The 26,490-nt window shown below is 39.9% G+C and overlaps 1 protein-coding gene across 1 annotated transcript; it reads right to left on the reverse strand.

Moving 5' to 3' along the window:
• Positions 1-561: 561 nt before the first annotated feature.
• On the reverse strand, positions 562-2,601 carry LOC115755334 (membrane protein PM19L-like). Its single transcript, XM_030694688.2, has 3 exons — positions 2,369-2,601; positions 1,940-2,117; positions 562-976 (listed from the first exon to the last, which is right to left on the reverse strand). The coding sequence occupies exons 1-3, from the start codon at positions 2,493-2,495 to the stop codon at positions 739-741; spliced, it is 543 nt and encodes a 180-aa protein (XP_030550548.2). The 5' UTR covers positions 2,496-2,601; the 3' UTR covers positions 562-738.
• Positions 2,602-26,490: the final 23,889 nt, after the last annotated feature.

The raw sequence follows: 26,490 nt of genomic DNA on the forward strand, positions 1-26,490 counted from the left end.
GAATTTCGAATAGATCCTTACTCTACTCTATTTAATATCTCATTAAAGTTTGACTTTCTTTGTCCCCCACGCCTCTTAAATTCCAAGAGTTCATCACTTCAATGTGGTGTGACCGTTACATGAAATACATCTTCTTCAAAAGGGCCAAACTTAGATTTTTGTTGCATTTTCTTTTCCTCCCCTAAAACTTTAATTGGTTGGTTAGGATTATTGGCACTATCCAACGTGGAAGAAAGTTTCACCTAATTCTCATTAAATCCTTGTGAAATTACAGCTAGATACGAATTAGTACCGTCAAGAGTGCGATGCTGAATGTGTTTTATTTCTTAGAGTATTATAAATTATTAAAGAAAATTAATCCTAAAAAAGAGGAAAGTGCAAAAAGAACAGAGATTATTTTTTTATTTGACATGCGGAACTTACCCCGTAGAAATTGGCTACATCAAAAGTTAAGCCCAAGAGCCTGCGATGAAACCACCACAGCCGGATCATGTCCTTAGGACCGCGATCACTCCGCTAATAGCTCATTGAAGAAACTAACTCGTATCCACAACCGAAGAATAAACCGACAAAGCATACGGACACAAGCATAACATGATTGTGAAGTTAGATCCAGCGTCAAATAATTACAAGTGCTAAGGAACTTCCAACACACAAGTACTACAATTCCAAGAAAATCCAAATCACAAATAGACTCTTATATAATATTATCAGTTATTTTGTCTTTACTCCTCGACCCTACACCTGAGCTCCGGTTACGCCGCCGCTGCCGCCGCCCCCCTTGGGCTCAAGACCACTGGCAGCGCCGCTATAGGGAGTGTCTCGGTAGCCCGGCCCATATCGGCTGCTGAAATGGCCGGCGTGGAGTGCCAGGACGTACAGCAACTGCGTGACCGTCACGATTATCACGAAAGCTTCCAACACCCTCAGCCTCCATCCTCTGTACCCTCCCACACTTATCTCTTTCCATGCCAACCTACACATGCCAACCCGGAACCCAAAATAGAATAAAGACGTCAATGAATTGATTTAACTTATTCATCGTCATTCCCATAGTCATTCCTTTATTCTCAGAGTAAATTGATATAGTATATAATATAAACCTTTGATGAAAATCCCGTCCAAAACGTAACCGGCAGATAAACGGTGAAGAAATAAGGAGGACTTTCTATATCGAAATATCAGTTGATGGGCAAATTCCTGCCCGCAAAAATGTGGAGAAGAATGAAAACATAATGGTTCTATCTACTAAAGAAGAGATGCTGCCTACAACTATATCCTAATTTTTGAAACAGTTGCGTTGCGTTCTTCCATGCAAGAAAGATGACTTGGAAAGAGCAAAAAAAGTTTGGATCCGAAAAAATACTTACATATTCAGTGACTTTGACACTAAATATTTTTAAATGAATAGAACCGCATCGGGTAAATTCAACATGGGTCTACAGAATTTATATGTATATAAATGCATCTATTAGTCTCCTACCATCTACATCTTTTAGATGGAAAATTCTAACCTGGCATGAGAGCTGGATTTACCCAATTTTTTTCGGATCAAAGCTAGATTTACCCAATTTATATTGTACGCGAATCAAATTTAACATGTAATGAAATTTTACCATGCCGTATGATATGCATATGGTGTATCTTTATATTACAAGCTTAAAATTTTTTAAGTGCACTTTTTAAATATATATGCAAGTACATTAGCCTAATTCGTAATGGTTCAAAGTCTGAAGACATGTGGCTTGCCAGACCGTCAATCTTAAGCAAACATTTAGACCATGACCTATTTTCCTTGGCTCCACTATGTCTCCACTATCTGAGGTAAAATCAAACGAAAATTGAAAAGAAAGAAGGTAATCTAGCTTTGAGCTTAGTAACTTATATCATTCTGCTAAAGTAAGATGAATAGGAACTTATATTAGGCTAAAGAATGTACCCAAAGGCAAGGGCAGTGATGGCAAATGCCACCACCGAAGATGAAGCCGCCGCAGCCAAACTGTCGCCCCGCCATGGCCTAACATGGAGGGCTCCTGGCAACTTCGAGACTGTCCCGACGACTCCCGCCACAAGCGCGAACACGAGGAAGAACATGGTCGCGCCATTCCCTCCGACACCTGCCGTCATCCCTTCATATTAAATTGAAGAAAGGAAGAAGATTAAAGTGGCATTATAATCTAGCTACTCATTTCCTAGATAAGTAGGATCGCTTATCTATTTCCATTTAAACTATCTGAAGATCGTATTTTTCCATGCGACAAATCAGTCGAAAATTCTTGTCCTTCTATCAAGAAGATTTTCCAAACCCGTCTATTCTTTTCTTTTTTTTCTCGTTTCCTACGTAAGGTCTTTGAGATGGGGGCTGAACCGGAATGATCGGATTGGCCGTTTATGTAGTGGTTGATGCACCAGCTAGCGAAGCCCACCACGACGCAGTACAACACCAGGTTGAGGATCATCAATGGCCCCGCCATGTTCCTCCCCATCCCCGCCATTTTCTCCCTCTCCTCCTCCTCGCTCCACCAAAACTTTCACAAGAACTTCTCGAAAAGTCTTGAAACCCTCCTCACTCGTTCGTTCACACAAGCAGACGCATGAAGATCGCTTCAGAATAATTTGCACAGGTCCTATACAGAGGAGGACGAAACAGAGGATGCTTTTGGAAGGAGACTCGAGGGAGGGAGAGACTCTGCATGCAACGGCCCTGGACACGCGTCGCCCTTCTGGCCTCTGCAAGTGTGCTCCGCTCTTACAGGTGTTCGGGCTACTCGTCCAGCTTCTGTCGAATGTGCCTTTTTGTTTTGTTCTTTGTTTTGCTTTCTTTCCCGAGGTACGTGTAATTTATGAAAGGACGGTGCGTTATCTTGAGGACGTGGCTCGTATCGACCGTTCTCAATTGTTCAGTTTGTGTTCTCAAACTACACAATGGATGATTTGTGTTGTTTTGGCTAGACTTAATACTTCAAAGGGGTTAATAGGTGTTTGTAATCACATTTTATGAAATTAATGCGGAAATAAAATAATGAAATTTGATAGGAGCAAAAGGTAATCAGCAAAACCATACAACGCTTCTACTAAACAAATGATATAGTCAAGTAAGGTGTAAAAGATAATGCACAAGAGATTATAGTGGTTCAGCTTTTAATAAACCTACATCTACTCTCCCATACTAATAACTTACTGACTGGATTCTACTAAGTAATCAAGTAAGAGATTATAGAAAAATATAATCGCCACAAGCACTTACACAGAAGCGAGTGTTGCCTATATCAAGACTATACACCTCTCACAAGATCTCAAGTAAATGCTCAAATAGACAATTTAGAACAAGTAAAGCTCTCTTGAAATAAAAATGGTGAATTATTCATCTATTTCACTTATCTTCGCACTTGGTGCTCTTTATACTCCTCATCTTCCAAGCTTCCTGTTGAATAAAACCACTTCGAGGATCAATCTCCAAAAACTAGCCATTGGTTGATTGATGAATAAAGATCACGAGCCGTTGAGATAAGAATGATCAGAAGTTTAAGAGGATTTGTTCGCTCATACAATCAAATCCTAGAATCTTTAAACCAAGCTTCTAACAAATGAAATCGTCTAAAGGGTGATTGCCAATCGATCAACATTCCTCATATGAAAAGTCACAAGAATATCTTTGTGATTGATGGTCAATCAATTTAACTTAGAAACACAATCCTAACTAGATAATCGACCATTAGTGAGGCAAATTTATCCTGTTTAATAAATAAGAATTAGAATGAAGTAAACAATGAGGATTAATCTAAAGGTTTAAAATCATATCTCCCATAGAAACTTTGTGAGTTTGCCTCTGCCGTAAAAAAGTTCAGAGCAAATTTGGAGGTTGGGGTTTATATTCTAGACAAAAAAAAAAATTCGGCCCAAAATGGGGACTGGAATCAAAGTTACGAGTTCTTTACAGAATTAGGACTAAAATATTGATTTGTCAGCATTTGATGCTTGTGAGACCATATTGATAACAGAAAAAGAAAAGGGACGGTTCGATCCATATCCTTTCAGTACAAACTACCTCACCATAGCAAATCCAACATTCTTTCATGCGGGCACTACCTCATGAATCTCTTACCATCTTATTTAAGAACTAACAAAAGAAACAAGTGAAGGACTGATCCTCAAAATTTTATAAACTGAATTTGAATATTTTTTTATTGTGAATCTGATTTTTCGAAAATTGGTTAGGTTTTCATATCATTGACATATGTAAAACATGCCGGATTCTTTCTCATGACATTATCACATGTTCAATGTACTTCTATGTAAAGACCTACGTGTCGATACCTTAAGCGCAATTATCAATACTTTTAGTTGAGGATGATAGTGACGACAGAAAAATATAATATTCTATGCATATCAATAGAAGATTATGAGAGCCTATTTATAGGCTTTACATGAAACTATATGAAGCAACAAACTAAATACAATCAATCGGGATCAATCAAGGTAAATATACAGAATCACAGATTATCCTAAATATCTCTAACATCCCCTCAAACTCAAGGTGATTTGAATGATGTCAACTTGAGTTTGGAAAACAAATCTAGAAAATGCCTAGGTGGATGTGTCTTAGTGAAGACATCAACGGTCTGTTCATCGGATGAAGTAAAAGAAAAGTCGAACGGAGCCTCAAAGGACATGACAACGGATGAAATGACAATCTATTTCAATGTGCTTAATGCGTTCATGGAAAACATCATTATATGCAATTTGGATAGAACTTTGGTTGTCGCAATGAATGATTATTTCGCTATAATGACACACTCCACATGTCTTCTAGTAGCCACCATAATCATAGCAGCTCCGACGTCGTATCGGCAAGAGCTCAATATTCAGCTTCTGCACTTGAGCAAGTGACAGTGGTTTGTTTCTTGCTACACCATGAGATAAGCAATACGCCAAAAAAGAAACAGTATCTTGTAATGGAGCGACGATCTTGAGGGTTACAAGTCCAATCAGCATCATAATAAGTTGTCAACTCCAAGGTAAAATAAGCAAAATAATGGAGGCCATGAAATAACATACCCTTGACATACCGAAGAATTCGAAGGACTACAAAAAATGAAATCGTAGGCGGTGCAGTCATATACTGACTAATAATGGGAACTGCATAGGTGATGTGAGGATGGGTAATAGTGAGATATAGAAGATTGCCTACCAACAGCCGATAAAGTGTAGGATTCGGAAGAAAAATTCTATCCTTTTCATTGAATTTAACATTTGACTCAATGGGAATGTAAACAATCTTGTTATTAGTGAGGCCAGCTTGAGAAATAAGATTGGTGACATATTTTGCTTGAGAGAGATAATAACCTGAAGCATCAAACGCAACCTCCAAGCCTAGAAAATAATTGAGTTGCTCGAGATCTTTCATTTCAAACTGTTTACTAAGATACTATTGGAGTTTGGTACATCTAGCTCGATCATCACCGGTAATAACCACATCATCCGCATATAACAATAGCATAATGTACCGCGATATGTGCACCGAACAAAAAGGCAACTGGATTTTAAATCAAGAGATTCCATGGTTGAGCTAAACTTCAAATACCATGCATGAGGAGCCCGCTTCAATCCATACAATGCCCGATTTAATTGGCAAACTTTTTTCGATGAATGAGTGTATCCATGAGGAGGTACCATATAAACTTCCTCGGTAAGATCACCATTGAGAAATGCATTTTTAACATCCATTTAATATAGAGACCAATATTTAATAGCAACGATAGCAAAAAGACTACGAACAGAAAAAAGACGGGCATCGGGGGCAAATGTCTCATCATAGTTAATGTCATACTCATGAGTAAAGCCTTTTGCCACTAGCTGAGCTTTATAGCAATCCACAGTACCATCTACCTTGGTTTTAATCTTATAAACCCATTTACTACCAACAGCAAGCTCACCAGGAGGCAAATCAATTAAAATCCCACGTATGAGACTTTTCCAAGGCTTGCAACTCACTTACCATAGCTTAACGCCAAAGAGGATTAGTACTGGCTTCTTTATAAGTACGAGGTTCCTAAAGAAAAAGCAATGGTAGAAGAACAATGATAATCACGAAGATGAGCTAGAGGTTGGCTTACTCCGATGGAACGACGGATAGAAGTAGATGAAATGGTTGAAGGCATACGATCCTCGATTGGGGTGGACATGTTAGGAGTAGCCGAGGTGGAATCGCTAGATGGTCCTGTATCAAGATGAGTAGAAGATAACTGTGGAGATGGAGATTTAAATGACGGTGGTGCCAAATCTTCCTAGGAATAAATCCATTGGAGGATCGGTAAAGAAAGGGACATGAGAAGTAGAGGATTCAAAGGGATGAAGGAATGAGAACATCTTATGTTCCCAAAATGAGACATGACGAGACACACAAAGACGGTTAGAGACAGGATCCCAACATCTATATCACTTGTGCTCAATACCATACCCAAGGAAACGAACATGAGGTTCTAGCTTCATGTGCATTCATGTGGAAAAATGTGTACAAAACAAGCACTACCAAATACACGAAGACGATCGTAATATGTAATTTTGCCATATGAGTGCTCATAAAAAGAAATTTTGTCGATGGGAAGGGACATGGTACGATTGATAGTATAAATAGTTGTGAGACAAGCTTCCTCCCAAAACTTTTATGGACAAGAAGCAGAGATTAAAAGAGCTCTTGCAACATCTAAGATATGCCTATGTTTACGTTTTGCACGTCCATTTTGTTGGGAACTTCCTGGACATGAACGATGAATAATAGTACCATGCTAGGAGAGAATTCTAAGAAATTATGTGTCTCAATATTCCATAGCATTATCCGTATGAAAACTATTGACATCTTTAGAAAATTGTGTTTTTATCATGGTAACAAAATCACGATAGGTACGAGTAAGCTTAAATCGATTTTTCATAAGGTAAAGCTAGGTATAACGTGAGTAATCATTGACAAAAATAACAAAATAGTGAGAGCCTCCCGTGGTGGGTGTTAGAGGAAGTCCCCAAATGTCATAGTGAATAAGATCGAAAGGAGCATGAGAAATAGATTCACTAAAATTAAATAGGAAGGCATGATGTTTTCCTAATTTGCAAGGTAAGCAATGAAAGTACTTATCATCAACTAAGCCTAAATAACCACTTAAAATCAAAGATTTTAATCTAGAAGAAGAAGAGTGAGCTAAGCGAGAATGCCAAGTTTCAGATGACACTATGGTAGCACAACCAGCAAAAGAGTTGGGAATGTTTAAGGAAATGAGTTCAAAGAGGCATCTCACTCTACGACCAGTTCCAAGGGTCCATCCTATTCATGGATCCTGTACATGATAACCATGAGAGGAGAAGTGAATATCAAAATGAAATTTACACAATTGTCCTCCTGAAATAAAATTTAGAAAGAGTTTAGGGATATGTTCACTAAAAATCCTAAAACTCGTCATCAAAGTACGATTAAGTTCTAAAATTTGCAAAGAGTGTAGTCGTCTTAAAATTTTTTAAATTGGTGCAATCGAATCCTTCCGTTAACTTCGTCTAATTTTACTAATGCTAACACGACTTTTTTTAATATTTTCTTTATTCTATGTGGCAATAACCTAGCTAAAAAGACATCATTTTGGTATGAATAAGATTTTTATTTAAATTAATTCAAAAAATAAAAATAAAAGAGAAAAAAGGGGGTTTGCGGAATCGGTGGCGGTGATGCCCTTGCCACCGCCGCCCCACCACCGCCGGGAAGCTCCAGTGATGGTGGGGGAAGTGATCGGGCAGATCCGATCGAGTGCCGCCACAAGATCCGGTGAGGATGGAATAAACAAAGACAAACAAGCAAAATCGAGAGAGAGAGAGAGAGAGCTACAACCGAATAGCTCAAGGACCCACACAAAGCTGCAAGATAGAAAAGAGATGAGGAGGAGGTAGAAGAGCTTGGGCTTCTTCCTCTTGTAGCCGGAGCTTTCATAGTCAAACGTGAGGAAGTGGACTCTTCGTTGTCGGAGACATGGGCTTCACCTTTCCTCCACTAATGGAACCTCTGGTGGTGTACGGCCGGCCGCAGGCGCTTCCCACCATCGCCGGCCCTTCCCGGCAGTGGTGGAGCCCACGGCAACGAGGGGCAAGTATTTGGTTTTACAAAACCTCTTTATTTTTTTAGCTTATTTTTTAAATAAAATTATACTGAAAATCAAATTCGGACCAAAACGATGTCATTTTAGTCATGTAGAGAATAAAAATATTAAAAATAAGTCATATTAGCATTTTCTATTAGTCAAGTTGGACGGAGTTAACTGAAAGACTCGATTGCACCAATTTAATAAGTTTTATGACTCGACCGTAGTTTTTGCAAGTTTTATGACTCAATTGTACTTTAGTAATAAGTTTTAGGACTTCTAATGAACATATATCCCTTAAAAAAATATGTTATGTTTTCATTCTATTTGAGAATAAAGACAGCTCAAAAAGATGAGTTTTGGTTGTTTTCAAAGCTCATGATGCATTAAAGATGGATAAAGCTTTCAAAGACGAGAACTTTAGGCTCAATAAATAAAGAAGTCTCTTAAGATTTTTTATAGAAGATACTCTCATGCTTAAGTAAGTAAAGGATAAGGAAACGAGAGAGGATTGAGATGATAGCTACAGAAGAAATCCCAATTTTGCCATTATAAACGCGTATGGGATCTATTTGTGTCCACCTATCTTGAATTTTTTCGAACTGCCTAGGATGCTTGAGTGATGCGGGTCGGAGTCAGGCCCATATGGGCTTCATGATTGGGTTGGTCTCCATGGGCTCATTACTACTTTTCATCAATTAACATGTCCAAGACAGAGAATTTCATAGTGATGAAAACCAAACAAACTAGGATTTCAAATTAAACATTTGGTTTCGTGGAAGCGGTTCGAGCTTCATCAGTAGAGGAAATCGAGGCCCTAGCGTTGAGAGCTGTGATCGTGTACTCGGATAAGGCAACTGACCTGTGGTCTGAAAGTGACCTGCACGTGGAGGTCTTCTCTGATAGCCTATCAGTTGTGGGGACGGTGCTGGGCCGGGTTCATGTCCATGGGAGTTACGGGCCACCATTGAAGATTTACAAGGACAGGTTGAGCCGGTCCAATTCTATTAAGCTGGCCTATCGTCCCCATGAATCCAACCAAGTTCCAGACCGGTTGGCCAAAGCCAAGCGTAAGAACGCCCTTCCCCGAAAATTTGATTTTGTCAACGCCTTTACCACTTTGGCATCTCTTATGTTCAGAAATTCACTATCTCCGTTATCCTTTCGAAGTTTGATGAATGAAAAGTTACGTTGTTGACCAAAAAAATAAAAATTAAACATTGGATAGTAATTGCCTGAAGATGTTTCAAATCGAAATTTGATAGATTGAAATTACTATTAGTGGAAATTGGAACCTATTTATTTATGCAATTGGCTTGGGAAAGCTATCCTTCCAATTAAGGAGGTGGGGTTAAATCACTGGGCACATTTGGTTTCTGGTGTGGGGTTTGATTCCCTCGTTGTACATAGAGGCAGAGTAAAAATCTGAAAGAGAGAGGAAAATTAGAATAGGATAAACAAAAATAATAATAATAACAATGATAATTAATTTTCTTCAAAAAAATAAAACTACTCTTCTACCCACCATGTTTCCCTTGGGTTTGTCATACATCAGGGAGGAATCCAGAAGGAGCTTGGGGGCCAAATTGGCCGAAATATGTTATTAATTTTTTCTTTAATCATAGTTGCATATTGATGTCTATATCCAATAGAAGTTATCCATTCAATCTTAAACTTATTGTACGGATACCAATTCACTCCTAAACTTTTCAATTTTATCAATTTAGTCCTTCGGTCAATGTTTGCCGGAAATTGATGAAGTGGGTATATTAGAATTTGGCGTAAAAGTTTTGAACTAAATTGGCGGAATTCGAAAGTTTAGGACTGAATTATCAACCGTACAATAAGTTTAGGATTGATGGAGTAATTTTCCCTCTATATTTGTAAGAACCAATCAAATATCTTGAAAACACAATTCTTAGGGATCAAAAAGCACGGTTTAGCTCATTCATATAGTGCAATCTCGAATATATGAATTGGTTTTAGCACGACAAGTCCCCCCTAGGATGACGAAGTTTTGGATAAAATGAATATATTGCAGTTTTAAAAGTGTTTTATCTATGCAGATCATATTCATTGTCATTCTACTGCAATCGGTTTTTAAATTCTAATCAAATTGTGTTCAGTCATCGTGCAAGGCATACAAATTAACAATTTTCAGTTTATGGCATGATTTCAGATGTATGAAAGGGACTTTGAAATAATGGAGCGGGTTCTATCGAAGACATTTTGTGAGAGTAGCACAACGTTATTGTTTGGACGATGAACAAATTTGAAATTTCAAAAGAATTGATGACAAAGCGGTATGGGCTTCATCGTGTACATAAATCAGTGCTTAGAGTTGAACTTGACTGTAATGTTAATTGAAGACCGAACACTCGATTCAAAAGAAATGTAACACAGAATTCAATATCGAGCTCTTCGGCTTTCAAAATGCTTGAAATAAGCTCACGGCCAAATCCAATCAGGATCCACGTCGTAGCAGCTATCGAAACCACAAAAGAATTCGATTAATCTCAAATAATCCGCCCAATGGTCTCGAATCATAAATACCTTTTTGGGTGAAACGAAAAAATAAAAATTAAAAATTTCATGCATTACTAAGGAATCTCGTCAATTGAGTACATGATATTATTTACTAGCCAAAATATTATTATATTACTCCAAATCGTTAACTCTAGTCAATTATACCAAAACGAAGGTTTTCATCTGTCAAAATTGCGAGTGTATTTTGCCAAGGGCACAGAGTCGTGGTTTTATTATACCTACAACTTTTCATTTGATATAAGTGATAGCAGCAAAATAACATGTAGCATTTTTTAAGTATTTTATTGATGCAATATTTTATTCATCATCATTCTATTATAGTTGAGATTTGAACTATTATAATTGATATTCAATCACCGCGGCATGATTTCAAAGACATGACAAAACTTTGAAATGACAGAGCCGATTTTAGTCTAATTTTGATTATGATTTCGCAAGTACATATAGAAATAGTCACATACATTTAGGCTTTGGTTCAAAGATCCTTAGCCTTCGGGGACTCCTCGCCTTTGGTCCGTTCCGCCCTATCCCTTTGTTAAGCGAATTAAGGTCGGGTTACTTTATTGAGATTGTCTATAGCATCAATGTTGAGATACATATGGGAGATATTTTAGAAAAGTCTCACATCGGAGAATTGATGAGATGAGGTGCAGTTAATATATCCAAATTGACTCATAAAGTATCGGCTTAAGCTTTTGAGTAAATATGGATCTAACTAGATATATTGACATATTTGGACTTGGGCTCCTTCTTGTCGATCTACTCGAGTAAACGTATTTGACTTTTTGGATCTATGGATAACAAAAAGAAAACACAGCTGTAAAAACTCAAGATAATAATTTTCAAGAGTGAACGAGAGAGGAATCCACTTACATTAAGAAAAATGAGCCCCATTTGTGACTGCCACGTGACACTCGTGAGCTACTTTAGCCTGGCGGCCGTTATTTCCTTTTTCCGATGTCTAATTTCCTTAAAAAGCACAATTTTAAGTCAGATTTCAATTCTTAATTAAACTTCTTTTTCTCTCTCTTTTTCACACACACACAAAATCACCAATTTTAGGTTGGATCACAATTCTAGCCTAAAATTTTGTTATCTCATGAAAAGACGCGTGCTTTGCCTAATGCTATCAAAGATTTGACGTGTCATTTCACGTGTACTCTTTAAAAACTCGATGCGGGCCCAAATTTGGGTACTATGTGAAAGTTTGTGCTTTTGCATTAGACATAAAAAAAATTCGGGCTAGAATAAGTAGATAAGCTGAAATTGATTATGATTGGGACACGACCTAAAGTTGATGTTTTTAAAAGGACTTTGACCGCCTGTTTCTCTCTCATCCGAAATCTGTCGACTCAATTTTTGCATGCATAGAAAGCTCACAATTTGTGCTTTCAAAAAGTACGTTGCATTCCTAAGAAAATTATCAGCGTTCTAGATTTTCGTGTAATAATGGGTCAAATGGACCTTTGAGATGAAAAGTTACGTTATTTCCCTTCAAAAAATATCGATCATAGTGATTTCCAAGGCGTTGGAAAGTTCCCGACAAAATTTTTGTGATCTCATTACTTGATTTGTGATATGCACGATTTCTCGGCACCTTTAAAATCCGAAAACTATGGTTAAAAGTGGGATTTCTTGCCATTCAGCTTTTTGATTTGATCAAATTAGTTATGATTGGAAATCTCTCATAGAACATAATCTAATTGTGCTATCGACCAAAATATTGACGAGGTTGACTTTGGGTCAAAATTCGATCAAACCCAAGTACAATTTTGGTGTCTATAAGAGACTAGGGAGACAAAATTTTTTAAAAATTGACCAAAGGAAACGATAACTTTCATCGCTTTAGGCCAAACTTTTTTTTTTTTTTTTATGGTTTTAAGCTAATTTTGGATCAAACATTTAACTTGAGATTAAGCTGCATTTTACCTTCCGCTAGTCTTTTGTCCAAAACTTTTATCGCCGTACGAGCTTTATCAAGCCATAGGCCACTAGAAAGTTGGTTCTTCACACTCGTTTCCGGAATATACGCTTGAATTTTTTGTGAAGGAATATTTTGCATATTTCTGATCAAGTTTTCTATAGAAATATCGAATATAAGATGGAAGGATGCATCTTTACCACCCAATTATACTTGCATCTCTCGAGGTCTGCATAAAATATGTCGGTAAAAACAAGCTTTATGTGGCTTCTAAAAAATATTAATACAAACTGATTAGTGATAACATGTGTAATTTCTATTAACAAGATCAGTCCTGTTAACAAATGCCTCTAAAGTACTTGTATGTATAATTGACACGAAAATATTTCGATTTTCAATGACTTGATTACACTAGAGAGAGTCAATATATTGAAAATTACAATCTTAATATGGGTGTTTGACAAATTTCTCACGGTCTTTATTAACAAAATTTATGAGATATTTTCAACTACTAGTCTTTCTGGTCGGTCCACTTCAATGCTTGCACACTTTCAATGGTAAGAAACTCCGTTTTTCATTCAAATCAAGTCCATATACGCTGGATTTCCATCATATTTTAGGTGCTCTTGAAAGTATGCTACTCTAAACCGCTCAAATCAATCAAGAACAAATTTTGGCGGTTGGTGATCAACTTTGGTGAATGGCGAAATTGTTCTTGAGGAGCAACTAAATAATTTTCCAGAAACAGACAAAACTTTTAATGTGCTGTAAATGCTTTGTGATCCTTAATATCTTGACCTAGAGAGAGAAATGGACAAAAACGTCACCAATGAGTCTTCTTTTACTATTTGACAAAAAAGGTCTTCTTTTACTAAATAGCAAGTACTTCAACGTCAACACCTTTCTCTCATTTATGCGAACGTCTCCATAAAAATGAACAATGTGCAAGAGTCCCCATCACCGGCTTCAAACAATGAGGACTATCTTCATCACCTATGTGCTTCTCATCCTTTTAGAGCTCGTAATATCCTTAGTCCTTCCAACTGTATCCGCTGATGAACCATCAAGTGTTCTTTTCCATGATTTCCACATTCGCATCATCAACAACTTGCCCTACCCGCGGCCAGAATTGCACTGCAAGTCCAGGAACAATGATCTAGTGGTGAAGTTACTCAGGCCTGTCGAGGTATATAAGATCGTCTTCAAAGTAAACTTTTGGAAGACCACTCTTTTCTTTTTCCGGTTGGAATGGGGCGAGAAAGGAAGGAGTTTCGATGCATTCAGGACGTGGAGAGATGCACCACGATGCCAAAAACATGGTTTGCATACGGTCCATTAGACCCGACGGGTTCTATTTCAGCAGAGACTAGGAGAATTGGCGTTTGGAGTACAAATAAAATTGTTGTGGGTCCTTACCTTGTAGGTTTCTTGCAAAGTTGTGGAATAAAAGTCCTTTGAAATTTGGGCTTTTGTTTGCTTCATTTTGTGAAGTTACACCTTACGTAACTTTTATTTTTACGTTGGTAACTGCATCCAAAGATGTCCCTTTTCATCATACGTGTTGTTTGTTGAAACTGAGTCAAAATTTGTGCATCTAGCTAGAATATTACCTTTTTGCAATGTACGGGATGCATTAGAAAAGTCCACTGATCTTCCTTATGTATGAAGTCAATTCTTTTGGTTAAAAAAAGGCCGTCTTTCATCGTTTAAATTGTAGGTTTCGTAGACTGAAGAAAATTCGAGATGGCTTTTTGAAAATTATCCCACTAATATATTTGATTAGCGTAAGAGATAATCATAGAACACCCTGTTCCAAATTCAAAACCCCGTTTACTTTCTTCCTCTAAGTGTTGCGTTATCATCATGAACTTTCTTCTTCCATGTATACAAAGTTCTATCAAGAGTTGTTGGGAACATTCGAAAACTGGGAAAAATTAGATCAATGTAGAATGCCATGGAAGTTTCCAGATTGAAATTTTAAGGCGTTCTCTATGATATCATAGTTTGCAACTTTCCAAATTCGGCCCACAAAAAATACAGAACTAGCAATCTTGCTCAAAGGTCACTTAGGACCTAAAGTAACGCCCACACGAAAAACAGCAAGTTCGAGTCCAAAACGACCAAACAAAGGACTAAGATCCACCCGCCAAATCGAAGCTACAGTCCAATACAACTTTGTAGTTTATGATCTTTCTAAATTTTCTTCCTAAGGGCCTCGCAACTTTAGAAAATTGCAATATATTCAGCCTGAAACTTTTCAGGCCACAGAACCAGTAAAGGATGCCCAGATTTCGAGAGGGTTAAGCCTAGCAAACGATCTCAGTTCTGGACGTACGACCTATGAAAACGGCTAAAGTACATTACAAGCGTCGAAACTTGTGTACGGCACTCACTTTAGTACCAAAACTTTTAAAAAGCGATCACTTAAATGCCAATTTTCTTTTAAAAACGCTCACTTCATTGCTAACTGCGATTGAGTTGACGTGGCTCGACGAAAACTTTTCTTTGACTGGTGGGAGTTTGTTCAATACTTTTTATTTAAAGAAGACATGGCCTATTTTTTAATTAATATTTGAGTTGACATGGCTGGCGGAGTTAGCACTGAAGTGTGCATTTTTTGAAAAATTTGGCACTTAAGTGATCATTTTGAAAGCTTTAGTACTGAAGTGATCGTTTTCCAAAAAAATTAGTATTTAAGTAATCGTTTTGAAAGTTTTGACACTAAAGTGAGCGATGTGCACAAGTTTTGGCACTTGTAGTATATTTAAGCCTATGAAAACAAAGCTTGTTCTGTCTCGAGCCTAAGGTTGTGTAACAATTAATGTTGCTAGTCATGTCGCTTTAGGAATTTTCACAATAACAAGCAAAGTCAATTTCCGGCAAACCAAATGAGCAGAACGGACACCCAAACTTGATTCAGTGGCACAGAGGGCCTTAACCACATATTGTGCATGTGGACGTCATAGACAAAGTAAGAATCAAACAAGACACAAACCGCAACAAGGCATCTAAATGGGCAAGTTCAAGGAAGACTTATTTTACGGAAGGGAAAATCGAAGAAAACATCAACCAAATAACAAACATTGGTGAATGAATGTGAAAAGGATAGCAATCACACTCCATACGTAATGAACTTTCGTCTCTCGTTTTCATTGTAATCCATTTGGGATCCTCAGAGGACGACAAAACAAGGAGAAAGACATATGAATTACCTTGGGAATCTTGAAGACAAGGAGCCGGGAGATGGAAGAGAGCCATTGGGAACCAAAGAATGCCGAGAACAAAGGGGATGCTGGAGGTGTGACATTCTGAATTTTAACCCACTTTCGAAGCTGTGAATGAATGAAATATCTCATTGATGTATTTCAGTTAAATCTCATTCAGATTTGATCACTCTTGAGAAGACTAACCAATGGGGAATGGCCAAATAGGAAAATCAAGTATGTGGATTTAAGAACTTAATTCGAGATTGACTCTTTGGCCATAAGGATTGTCGAGGGAATATTTTGGACCATTATAGGCCGATCCTAGAGCGGTTAAGGAACGATTTGTTAATATCATATGATTGGATCACGGGTGATTCCGTTTGACCATGTATAGGTTCCGAACGTCCTTAAATTATTTTCTAACGATCGTGTCCTTCGGGATTAGTATTTGACCCTCGCAATTACATGACAACCAAGGTTGCCATGGCTCGAGTAACTCTTAAACATGATAATAATTACAAGTCGATACACGTAATTCCTAAAAGCCGCCCGTTAGTTTAAGATACACCGAATTTGTAATTGATCGATATTGACCACGAATCGGACTTCGAAATTGGATGTCGGACTTTCGAGGATTCCAATATTAATCTTTTGGATGTCGCCTCATCCCGAGCATGTGTATTTCACGGTTTGCTCCAAAGTGTTCGGAAAAGTGTAGTTTAGACGGGAAATAGAAAATGACCCTTTTACCCTTAGGAAATGCTCTTTTCTCTATTTTAGTAAGAGGACATTTAAGTCTTTTCACCTCCTTTAGTGGCCAAAATTAGTGTGGGCTAGGTGTTACTTGCGAAGCCAATTTGCCAAATTGCCTTTCTTGGGTTTTAAGAGATAAAAAGGATTGAATTATTGGTAGGCCCCACAAATCCTAGTCTATTCAGCCAAGTTACATCATTTCTAGCTAAATATCCCATTCAAAAGTATTCTACCCTATCTTATCTATTCATTATCTTCTTCCTCTTCATTTTGGACAAGATTTTCTCTCAACTCTTTCTCTTTTTCTTACCATGCCCGAACCACCACCCACACGCCGCCGCCGCTACCGAACCATCGCCTCACGTTGCCACCATCACCGTGAGCCGCCAGCCACCGCCGAAAGCCCCGGCGGCCACCGTTGGGCCACTCAACATCGTGGAACCGCCGTGGATCAACTCCGGCCGAAAGGGAGCCACCGTGTCCGCCGATTGGATCTCGATTTTTTGCAGCTTCTTGGCCTTAAGTTCTTGTTAGATTTTGAGGTGAGTGAGCTTCTAAACCTTGATTAGGTAGCTAGGTTGCTAAAGGTGGTAGATTGAAGTGGTTTTAGGTGGATTTGGTGTTGAATGTGTTCTTGAATAGTTAGAATCGAAAATTGGAGGCTAGGGTTGATCGTGTGGTCCCGATTGATTGTTGCTTTGGTGTGATTAAATCGTGTGGTCCCGATTGAGTGTTGCTTTGGTGTGATTAAATCGTGTGGTCCCGATTGATCGTTGCTTTGATTTGATTAAATCGTGTGGTCCCAATTGATTGTTGCTTTAGTGTGATTAAATCGTATGGTCCCGATTGATTATTGCTTTAGTGTGATTAAATCGTGTGGTCCCGATTGATTATTGCTCTAGTGTGATTAAATCGTGTGGTCCCAATTGAATATTTCTTTGGTGCGATTTAATCGTGTGGTTCCGATTGATTGAGCGAGAAGTTTAGTGAGATTCGTGTGATCCCGATCCGTTAATCGAGAGGTTTAGAAGGATCGTGTGGTCTTGATTTGTTGATCAAATTGTTTAGCAAGATTGTGTGGTCCCGATTGGTTGATCGAGAAGTTTAGCAAGATCGTGCATTCCCGATTGTTAATCGAATAATTTGTGTCGATTGTATGGCTTCGAATTGAGAATTGAGTAGAATGTATGGTAAACCGCAACGATCACGACCGATATTGTTTGGTATATGATCATTCCCGAGACGTTATTACGTGGGGTTTTGTGTATGAGAGATCATATTATGCCTTGAGGCATTATTACGCGAGATTTTGTAGTCATCTTGAGGTGTTAAACGCAAGATGCTAACCCGAGGCATTATTACACGGGTTATACTAGCCTAAAGCGTTATTACGCGAGTCCGGAATACTATATTGGCCTGAGGCATTATTATGCGGGTCTAGAGCACCGTAATGACTCGAGGCATTATTACGTGGATTTGTTCTTATATTGTAGCCCGATGCATGTTACCGAGGCTTGTAAACAACTTAGCTTAATTAAAGGCATTGTGAGTTTGAGAAATAATATGCTTTTGATTCTTGCATTATGTCATGTATTTTTGGCTAGGTTGGTAATTATTTTAGAACTTCCCACCTAGGATGAATCTGGAGGCACTATCGCCCTAATTTAGGTTTAGGAACTTACTTGCCGAGATTTATTCTCACTCCGTCGTGGGTTACCTTTTTCGGACCCTTTGCCTTGATTATGAATGATCCGCCGCAGCGTTTCGGGATACCTATGGATATGGAGATAGTGGTTATCGAGTACCATGGAAGAGAGGACAAGGTATACTTTAGACACGCCGATCTTGTATGCGTAGATGAGGGAGGCGACTTTTGGAAACCCCATACCTATTTAGCTTGGTCGTATAAACATAGGGATCTGTCTGTTGGACCGCTTAGAGGTTTTGACATCTCCTATGATGGAGTTGGGGAGTGGGACCCTACTCGAGCTGCCCTCTTGATGGTGTTGTGGCAAGCCCGGCACATTGGTCTTGAAAATTCAAAGCCCGAGCCAAAGGTTATGGAGCCCGATCAACATGTGAAGATAGTAGAGCCTTTGATGCAGAGGTTGATCCAAAGTTGCCTTCTGAGACCGACGATGAGGAGAAGTTAGGAATGTCCTATGATGACAATAGGGATGGGGCATGGACTAATCGCCCCTTGACTTTTTGGGGGTATTCTCCTAGTAGAGGAGATAGGCTTCGATCACTTGGTCCTTTTTGTTATAGGTGATCTTAGGCTTGTATATTTGGTTTTTGAAGCTCTAGGTCTAATGTTGTAAAGGACATGTGGTTTTATATATATATATATATATATATATATATATATATATATATATAAAGCTTTCTTTTACTATCCCAATGCATCGTATAGTATTGTTATGTATGGAGTTTTGTTTTCACTTCCGCATGTGCTTTTCATTTGTGTATAGTTCAAGTTTGTTGTCTACTGGATCCTGGGAATTTGTATTCAAGTGTGGCCAAGTGGAATGTTGGCGTGCTCGTAGGGTTCGGGGCATGACAACCTCATTTGATTGGTATCAGAGCAAGGTCAGCTCAATCCAAGTTTGGATGAGATTTGGAGTGATAAAGAGAGATGATTTTGAGATGGTTAGGTAGAGAGACTTTAGGTATTCACAAGGGTTTGACGCACTATGCATGACATATGATTATGCGCCCGTGATTGACATATCCGATTGTCTTCATGTTGAATGTTTGATGTTGCCCTATTAAGATATACTTGGAATTTTTTGGATAACTAGTTGTTAGTTTATGATTATTGCCGTGATAAGTAGTGTGACACTGCTAGACTTGAGTAGATGGCTTAGGTCTCTAATTCCTTGGTGGAATTATAATGGTTCAAGTATTGTGAAACTTAGCGAGGATGAGAAATCGAGGTAGAGGTACCGGAGAAGTGTCTAGTTCGAAAGCATCAATTATGGAGGACCCGATAGTGAATGGAGTCCTTAGGGCTCTAGAGGAAATTGGGAATTTGATAGGTAGGCTCAAGAACGAGCTGCCACTATTGCCCAAGCCGCTAAGGTTGCTGCAATTGTTGCTAATGGAACAAATGGTAATTAAGGAAATAGCAATGGGAATCGTCGGATGCATTAGCTAGTAGAGCAGTTTTTAAAGTTAAAACCGGCCAAGTTTAACGGGAAAGGTAATCCCGAGATTGCTTCTCGTTGGATAGAGGATTTGGAAAAGGCATTCGAAGTTCTAGGTTGCATTGAAGAGGAGAAAGTGACCCTGCGGTCTACCAACTTCAAGATACTGCTAGTGATTAGTGGAAGACCACAAGAGGAAGAGTTTTTCCTAAAGGTACGGTTCGAACCTGGACCGCCTTTATTGAGATTTTCAATGGGAAATATTTCTCTGAAACCGCTCAAGAATAGAAGATGTTGGAATTTCAGCATGTCCGTCAAAATCGGATGACAATCGACCAATATGAGGCAGAATTTTCGAGATTATCAAAGTATGCGCCAAGGATGGTCGAAAATCCTTTGGATAGAGCGAGAAGGTTCCGGGATGGATTGAAGCCGGAGCTTCGTAGTCGATTGATATTGTTGAACTTGAGGGATTACGACGAACTTTATGAAAGGGGTCCGATGGTCGAGTGGGATATGAAAGAGAGGGGCTGCCACTTTTGGATCGCGGTTTGTGCCAGCTCGAGACAATCGCCGGTTTGGCAAGAGGCCTATGGTGGGAAATCGACGTTTCGTCCCTCCCGTCAAGAGAAATAATGGAAAACCGACATACCGGTCCAATTGGAATTGTGACATTTCGAATTCCGACCCTTTCGAGGTCTATAAGTGAATAAAATGTCATCCGATGTATTTCAGTTAAATCTCGCTCGGACTTGATTACTCTTGAGATAACTAACCAAAAGGGAAAGGCTAACTAGGATTTAAGTACGTGGACTAAAAAACTCGACCATGGACTGGTATTTTGACCATAAGGATTGCCGAGGAAAAGTTTTGAACCAAGAGAGGCTGATCTAAGATTTGTCTTAGAACGATTTGCTAATGTTATACGATGGGTTTGCGGGTGACTCCGTTTGACCATTGTCTGATTTACAAATTAAACTAAACCAATTCTTGACGATCGCGTCCTTCGGAACTAGTGATTGACCCTCGCATTACATGACAACCAAAGTCGCCATGGTTCGAATAACTCTTAAACTTGACGGTAATCGCGGGTCGATACACGTAACTCCTAAAAGCCGCCCGTTAGATTGAGGATCAATCGGCGTCATTAAATCTCAAGGATTATGATGATCTATATAAGATAGCTCAAATTGTGGACCTCAATCCATTTGAAAGGGCTCTTGCATTGGAATCGCGATTGGTACTCTCGACTAGAAGGGATAATCAGCAAAGAAAGAGATCGACAATCACCGGTGGGTCCTACATCCCGCCTAGTAGGACATGGGCGATCAATAAATCAACATACCGTTAGAATGATGCGTGTCATTTGTGTCGCCAAAAGCATGGATCTGCTCCATGTCCATTTCGTGATGGATCTTGTTTTGGATGTGGCCAGCCGGATCATCAATTGAGAGACTACCTACAGAGGCAAATAAACAGGTCGCAAGAAGGATAGCCTGGAGGAAATATATCACAAAATTTCCGGAACCGTTCTCAAGCATGAGAATAGGATGACGTTTGTGGTAGAATATCCTGGCTATAGGTTAGCTATGATTAGTCGAGATAAGAAGGACTTTTTGTTAAACTCGACTCATAAATATGGGTTGTAATAAGGTGATTGGTACTCTTGTGGATTATGTAAGCTTGAATTGGTATTGTTTTTTAAGGGTTTTAGTTATTGACTTTCGTTAATGCTTGCGACTTGTGATATTGTTGAGCTACGCAAGAAAGTTAGTGAGATTCGGGAAGTTCTAGGCTTCGATTTGAACCGGTAGAAGCATCTAAATTGAACAAGTTTTCTTATGGATGAATAATAGCTGGATACTATGATCGTAAGTTTGGGTTGTTATAGACCAAGTCTCGAAAGGCGAAGATTCAACTTCGGTCGTGGGAGGCAATGAGTACCCCATTTGAAAGAATTGTGGATATGGAATTGAAGTAACCGATACTCGTAGAGTATGAATCTGAATTTGTGCGGCACCTCAATAAGTTTAAGTTATTGATTTGGTTGATGGCCTTGATTGCTGAGGCAAGTAGTGCAGAGACATCTCGAGATATCGACATATGCTACGGGATTAGTAAAGAGCCATCAATTACTGTTATCAAACCATGGTTTTGACCAAGGGACAGTTTTCACGTGGCGAGAAATTTTGGATTTCACCAAGTCAAGAGGAATCAAGATGATCCATTCAACACCCTATTATGCTCAGGCAAATAGTCAAGTGGAAGCCTCCAATAAGATAATCATTGGGCTAATAAAGAAGCATTTAGAGGATAACCCAAGGGAGTGAGATTCACTACTTTCGACAATGTTATTGGCTTATCGAACATCTAAGAGATCAAGCACCGGAGTTAGCCCTTATATGTTGACATATGAACATGAAGTCGTATTGCCTCTGGAAATTACTATACAATCATTAAGAGTAAAACTCCAAGACAACATGGCGAAAGAACAGTATGATGAGACGATGTATGCCAATATCGATGACCTGGGAGAAAAAAGAGCCGCGACCCTAGAAAAGTTGATGATTCATAGGCAAAGGGTGGCTAAAGCATATAACAAGGTGGGAGATTTGGTCTGGAAAACTATTCCGCCTACAAGTCTTGACAACGAAAAATTCGACAAATGGTCGCCGAAATGGGAGGGACCGTATTTGATAGCCAATGTTCTCCTAGGGAACGCGTGCCGGGTAATAGAGATTGATGGGCGAGAATTACAGCGATCCATCAACGGAAAATATTTGAAGAAATTTTATCCATCCATGTGGGAAAGCATAGAGGAAATAGGGGGCACAGAGTGAAAAACGTCAATTCATTACTAAACAACTTTCGTACACTTTTCCTCGCCACTCTCTCTCTCTCTCTCTCTCTCTCTCTCTCTTCTCTTTCTGCTTTCCCCGGTGCACCCTCACTTTCGCTTAAGATGCTTGTGAAAGCAGGCGGCGAAATGATGCAACCGACCCTCGAGTAAGGTGTTCTCCTCTTGGGTACAGTGCTTGGCCCGAGCCGGTTCGCCCATCAAAGCCTCCAGAGCATCCCTTTCACGTTCCAGCCCCCGAAGGCGTGTAATCTGGGCCTGGACGAGATCATTGGCAGTGTCTACCATGGTCTTTAAGGCTTCCGCAGAGGCTTCGGCAGAAGTCAAGGAGCAAGCCTCACGAGCCTCACCCAATTCGTATTCCCGACACTCGTAATCCTTAAAGGACCCCCGCAGATGCGGTCGACCGACCTTCGAGCGGTCGAAATAATGTTCCGAAGCTGAAGAACGCCGGAGTAAGATGAGAGAAGGGCTTCTTGGGCATTACAAAGCTCCTTGTACTCTACTTCTCCATTCTCAACTTCTTCTATTTTACACCACAGCTCGTGCTTGGCAAGGTCGTGTTTGAAAATAACGGCCACATTTTGTTGAAATTGTTCGAGTCCATAGTCAAAGGTGACCATGAACTCATCGTAAGCCGCCTAAAATGGGTGATCGGCAGGGAGACCAGACGGTATGGTCCGTTTTAGAAGAGAATTCAATTTTTCAAGAGCCCGAGGATGCACCGTCAACAAAGCGTAAGTATGATCCAGGAAAGAAATAATTTCTCTCCACAGATTGATGAACTCACGAGTGAAAGGCGAAGATAATTAGGCAGAAGAAGTGGTGGGCTTCATATTGACAAGAAAGAAGGCTCGCGCTCCGGTTTTGAGAAGTCCGAATGAGGAACCGCTCTAAATAAATGGTGCTACTTATAGACGAAAGTCCAAGCGACGTCTCATCTCACGATACACGTAATCCATCCACGACCTTCCGGTTATCGTGACGCTTATGATCGTGGTTGAGTACCGAGTTACGAGGCAATCAAGTGCATCGTGGAAAAGTGGAGAGGTGCGGTTAATCCTAGTAATGTGGATAGCAGTTCCCGGTTATCCGCCGTTTCTATTAGAAGACTATGGTTATCGGACTTCCGGATAGGTCCGAAACGACGTCTAGCATTTAAACACCGCAAGGGAGAAGGGGGGATCTTTTGAAATCATGCCTTGCTGAGTTACGCAGGATTCAACGTCAGAACTAGGAGATTCACACCGAGGATGGACCAAATAAAGACAACAAAATCAGAAAAAAGATCGTGCCGACATCGGTCCAATTATAGTGGATTATAGTACATGATGCTTAATGCTTAGTACGAAAGTGCGAAGTTGCATGTCACAATTACAATTAGCATCGATAATTAATGTCTTCTGGTGCCTAATCCTTAACGACTCATGGTGAAGAGAGTCGCAGTTAGCCTCCTGCGGTTTGATCGCCTTTAGCTGGGTAGATAAAGCTTGCAGGGGAGTACGTTCGTCATTATTTAAGGTGTTGAGTATACTACGTTGACAGGACATCTCTTCGTCAGCAAGGAGAGAAGCCTTTTCTAGTTCATCGATAGCCTCTAGATCCTTTTGCCTCGTCCTATATGATTCCAAGACCAAGCCGAATGTAAGGAAAAGTTCATTGACGGTAAATTCCAGAGCACGACATTGGATTGGATAAGGCAAATGAGCCAGGAAAGTAAGAAGATCTCTAACTTCATTTTCGATGGCCACAATATGACATATGCTGGCATATCCCTCTTCCAGAAGATCATGGAGGCGTAGCCACTTGGCACCGATGAATTGGTAGTTGTCATGAAACATATTCGACGAGCCAAGTGAGATACTTGTCATGTTCACGGGAACAACCCACGTATCGCTGGAAATTCCTTTAGTGCGACCATCAGAGGCTAGCGAATCACCTATGATATGACAAAGATTAGTTTAGCACAAATACTTGACAAGAACATTGGGGAAAGGCTTACCTTCATCGATCGGCGAATCAAGTACAATGTTCGATATGAGCAGGGGAGCAGACTTCCTTCGAGGATGTAGTAAACCCAATGGAGTTCGACAGACCTTGAAAAGAATGTTGTCCGTGCTATCGTGGAACAAAGAAGAACTGTAGCCTTACTACCATTGCTCGAAGAATGAAGAGCTATAGGGGTGGCCGGAAAAGTTGACGAACATGAAGCATTCGAAAGTGGCAGATGCTATTTCGATATAGCAAACCATGTCAATGAGAGCCCCACGGTTACGTAAAGGGAAATTCAGGGAATATACCGCTGACATGGGAACACCCCGAGTAAGCCCAAATTGGTGAGCACAATAATGAGGATTATAAATCTTGAACCCTAATGAGAATCGTCCCCTCCGGATAAGTTCGGAGCCAAATCCGTTGGAACTAGAACACTCATCCGTAAAAGGTGAGCGTCAAAACCGCCGCTTAAGGAGCTATAAATACCATCTTCGACAAGTAGCTGGAAGAAGTCGAAGCTAGTAAGAGACAACAAGATAGCAAGGATATCGTCGAAGGATGTGGAGCCATCGGACTTGTGTTGAAGGATTCAATTAAAAGCCATAGGCACACGGTTCTCCTCGATAGTCGCCGAAGAAGATGCTTTGTCATGGTCATGGAACATTTGGGGAGAGTAAACTTGCAACCACCAAGGTAGAATCCATAAGAGACCGGAAAAGGAAAAAGGATGTTCACCCACAAGTGAAAGTTGCGCATTCGCCAAACCACGGTATAGGGCAGCCAGGAACATCCGGCATAGTCCTACATCAATGCCTCGCGCAAGTGCACATGCTACATCAAGAAACTTCGAAGATACTCGACACGTAGGGAGGCAAAAGACATATTTGCATAACCAACACAGCAGAAAAGCAGTATGTTCTTTGGGACAGATGGGTCCCGAAATTTTGGCATGATAATCCATGAATTCATCATAAGGAAGATTGAGGTAGTGGGCCATATCAAGCAAAGGTTGGTCACTTAGGAATTGGATATCACACTCGACAAATGGGGAGAGACCGATCAATGACCAAATATCAAGCAAAGTAGGGGTCACGGGACCGGTGGGAAAGAAAAAGCAATTTGACGAGGGTGACCAGAAACAACACAAGCTACCAACAAGTCCATATTCAAAGGGGTCAATGGACATACCGCAGAATGATAGCAGGATGCTGATCCTAGCTTGTGCCCTGACGCTGGTTAGCTTCCCCTCCAATCGTTTATACCAATTATAAAATCAGCTATTGAAAGACGGATATGAAGAGAATCTATGATTATTCGACAACCAGGCCGAAGCGTAGATAATGGATTGTTCAACGGGTAAAGTTTCCTTAAAACTACGAGGAAAACAATCCGTCAGCATCGAAGGGGGTGGTAGGCGCGTAAGATGCGGACCCAAAGCTAATATGGCTGTTCCTCGATTTACAATCCATAAAAGGACAAGACTACCTTTCCTTCGTCCTCATAGCGAGAAAGATCACTAAGGTACGACAGGCATGTGGTTGAATGGACACCTAAGCTATTAGGATAAAAATCCGCAATGGTTAAACAGTATCACGTCCGAAGACGCAGTTATATATGGGGTATCAAGGAACCAACCGAAGTGGACGGACAATCAGGCGAACGTGGGGAGGTCACGTTGCTAAAAAACGCGGCAAATTTTGGCGCGAAAACACATGATTTCATTAACAAGATTCAGGATATAGGAGTCTTGGGGCCGCTTTAAGCAAACTACAAAGGATAGATTCAAACTTCCTAGTGTGCTCAAGGCCAACGCCCCTAGCTCGTCGTCTTTCTGCTTCCACTCTTGCTATCCGGGTATGGTCAGACTGTTTCTTCTCCTCCAAGGAAGCAAGAGACATTCCGAGTTGTTCCTCAGCAGTAGCCTAGTAGGAAGATATGACAGACC

The sequence above is a fragment of the Rhodamnia argentea genome, chromosome 1 (genome assembly GCF_020921035.1).
Source record: "Rhodamnia argentea isolate NSW1041297 chromosome 1, ASM2092103v1, whole genome shotgun sequence".
Classification (NCBI taxonomy): Eukaryota; Viridiplantae; Streptophyta; class Magnoliopsida; order Myrtales; family Myrtaceae; genus Rhodamnia; species Rhodamnia argentea.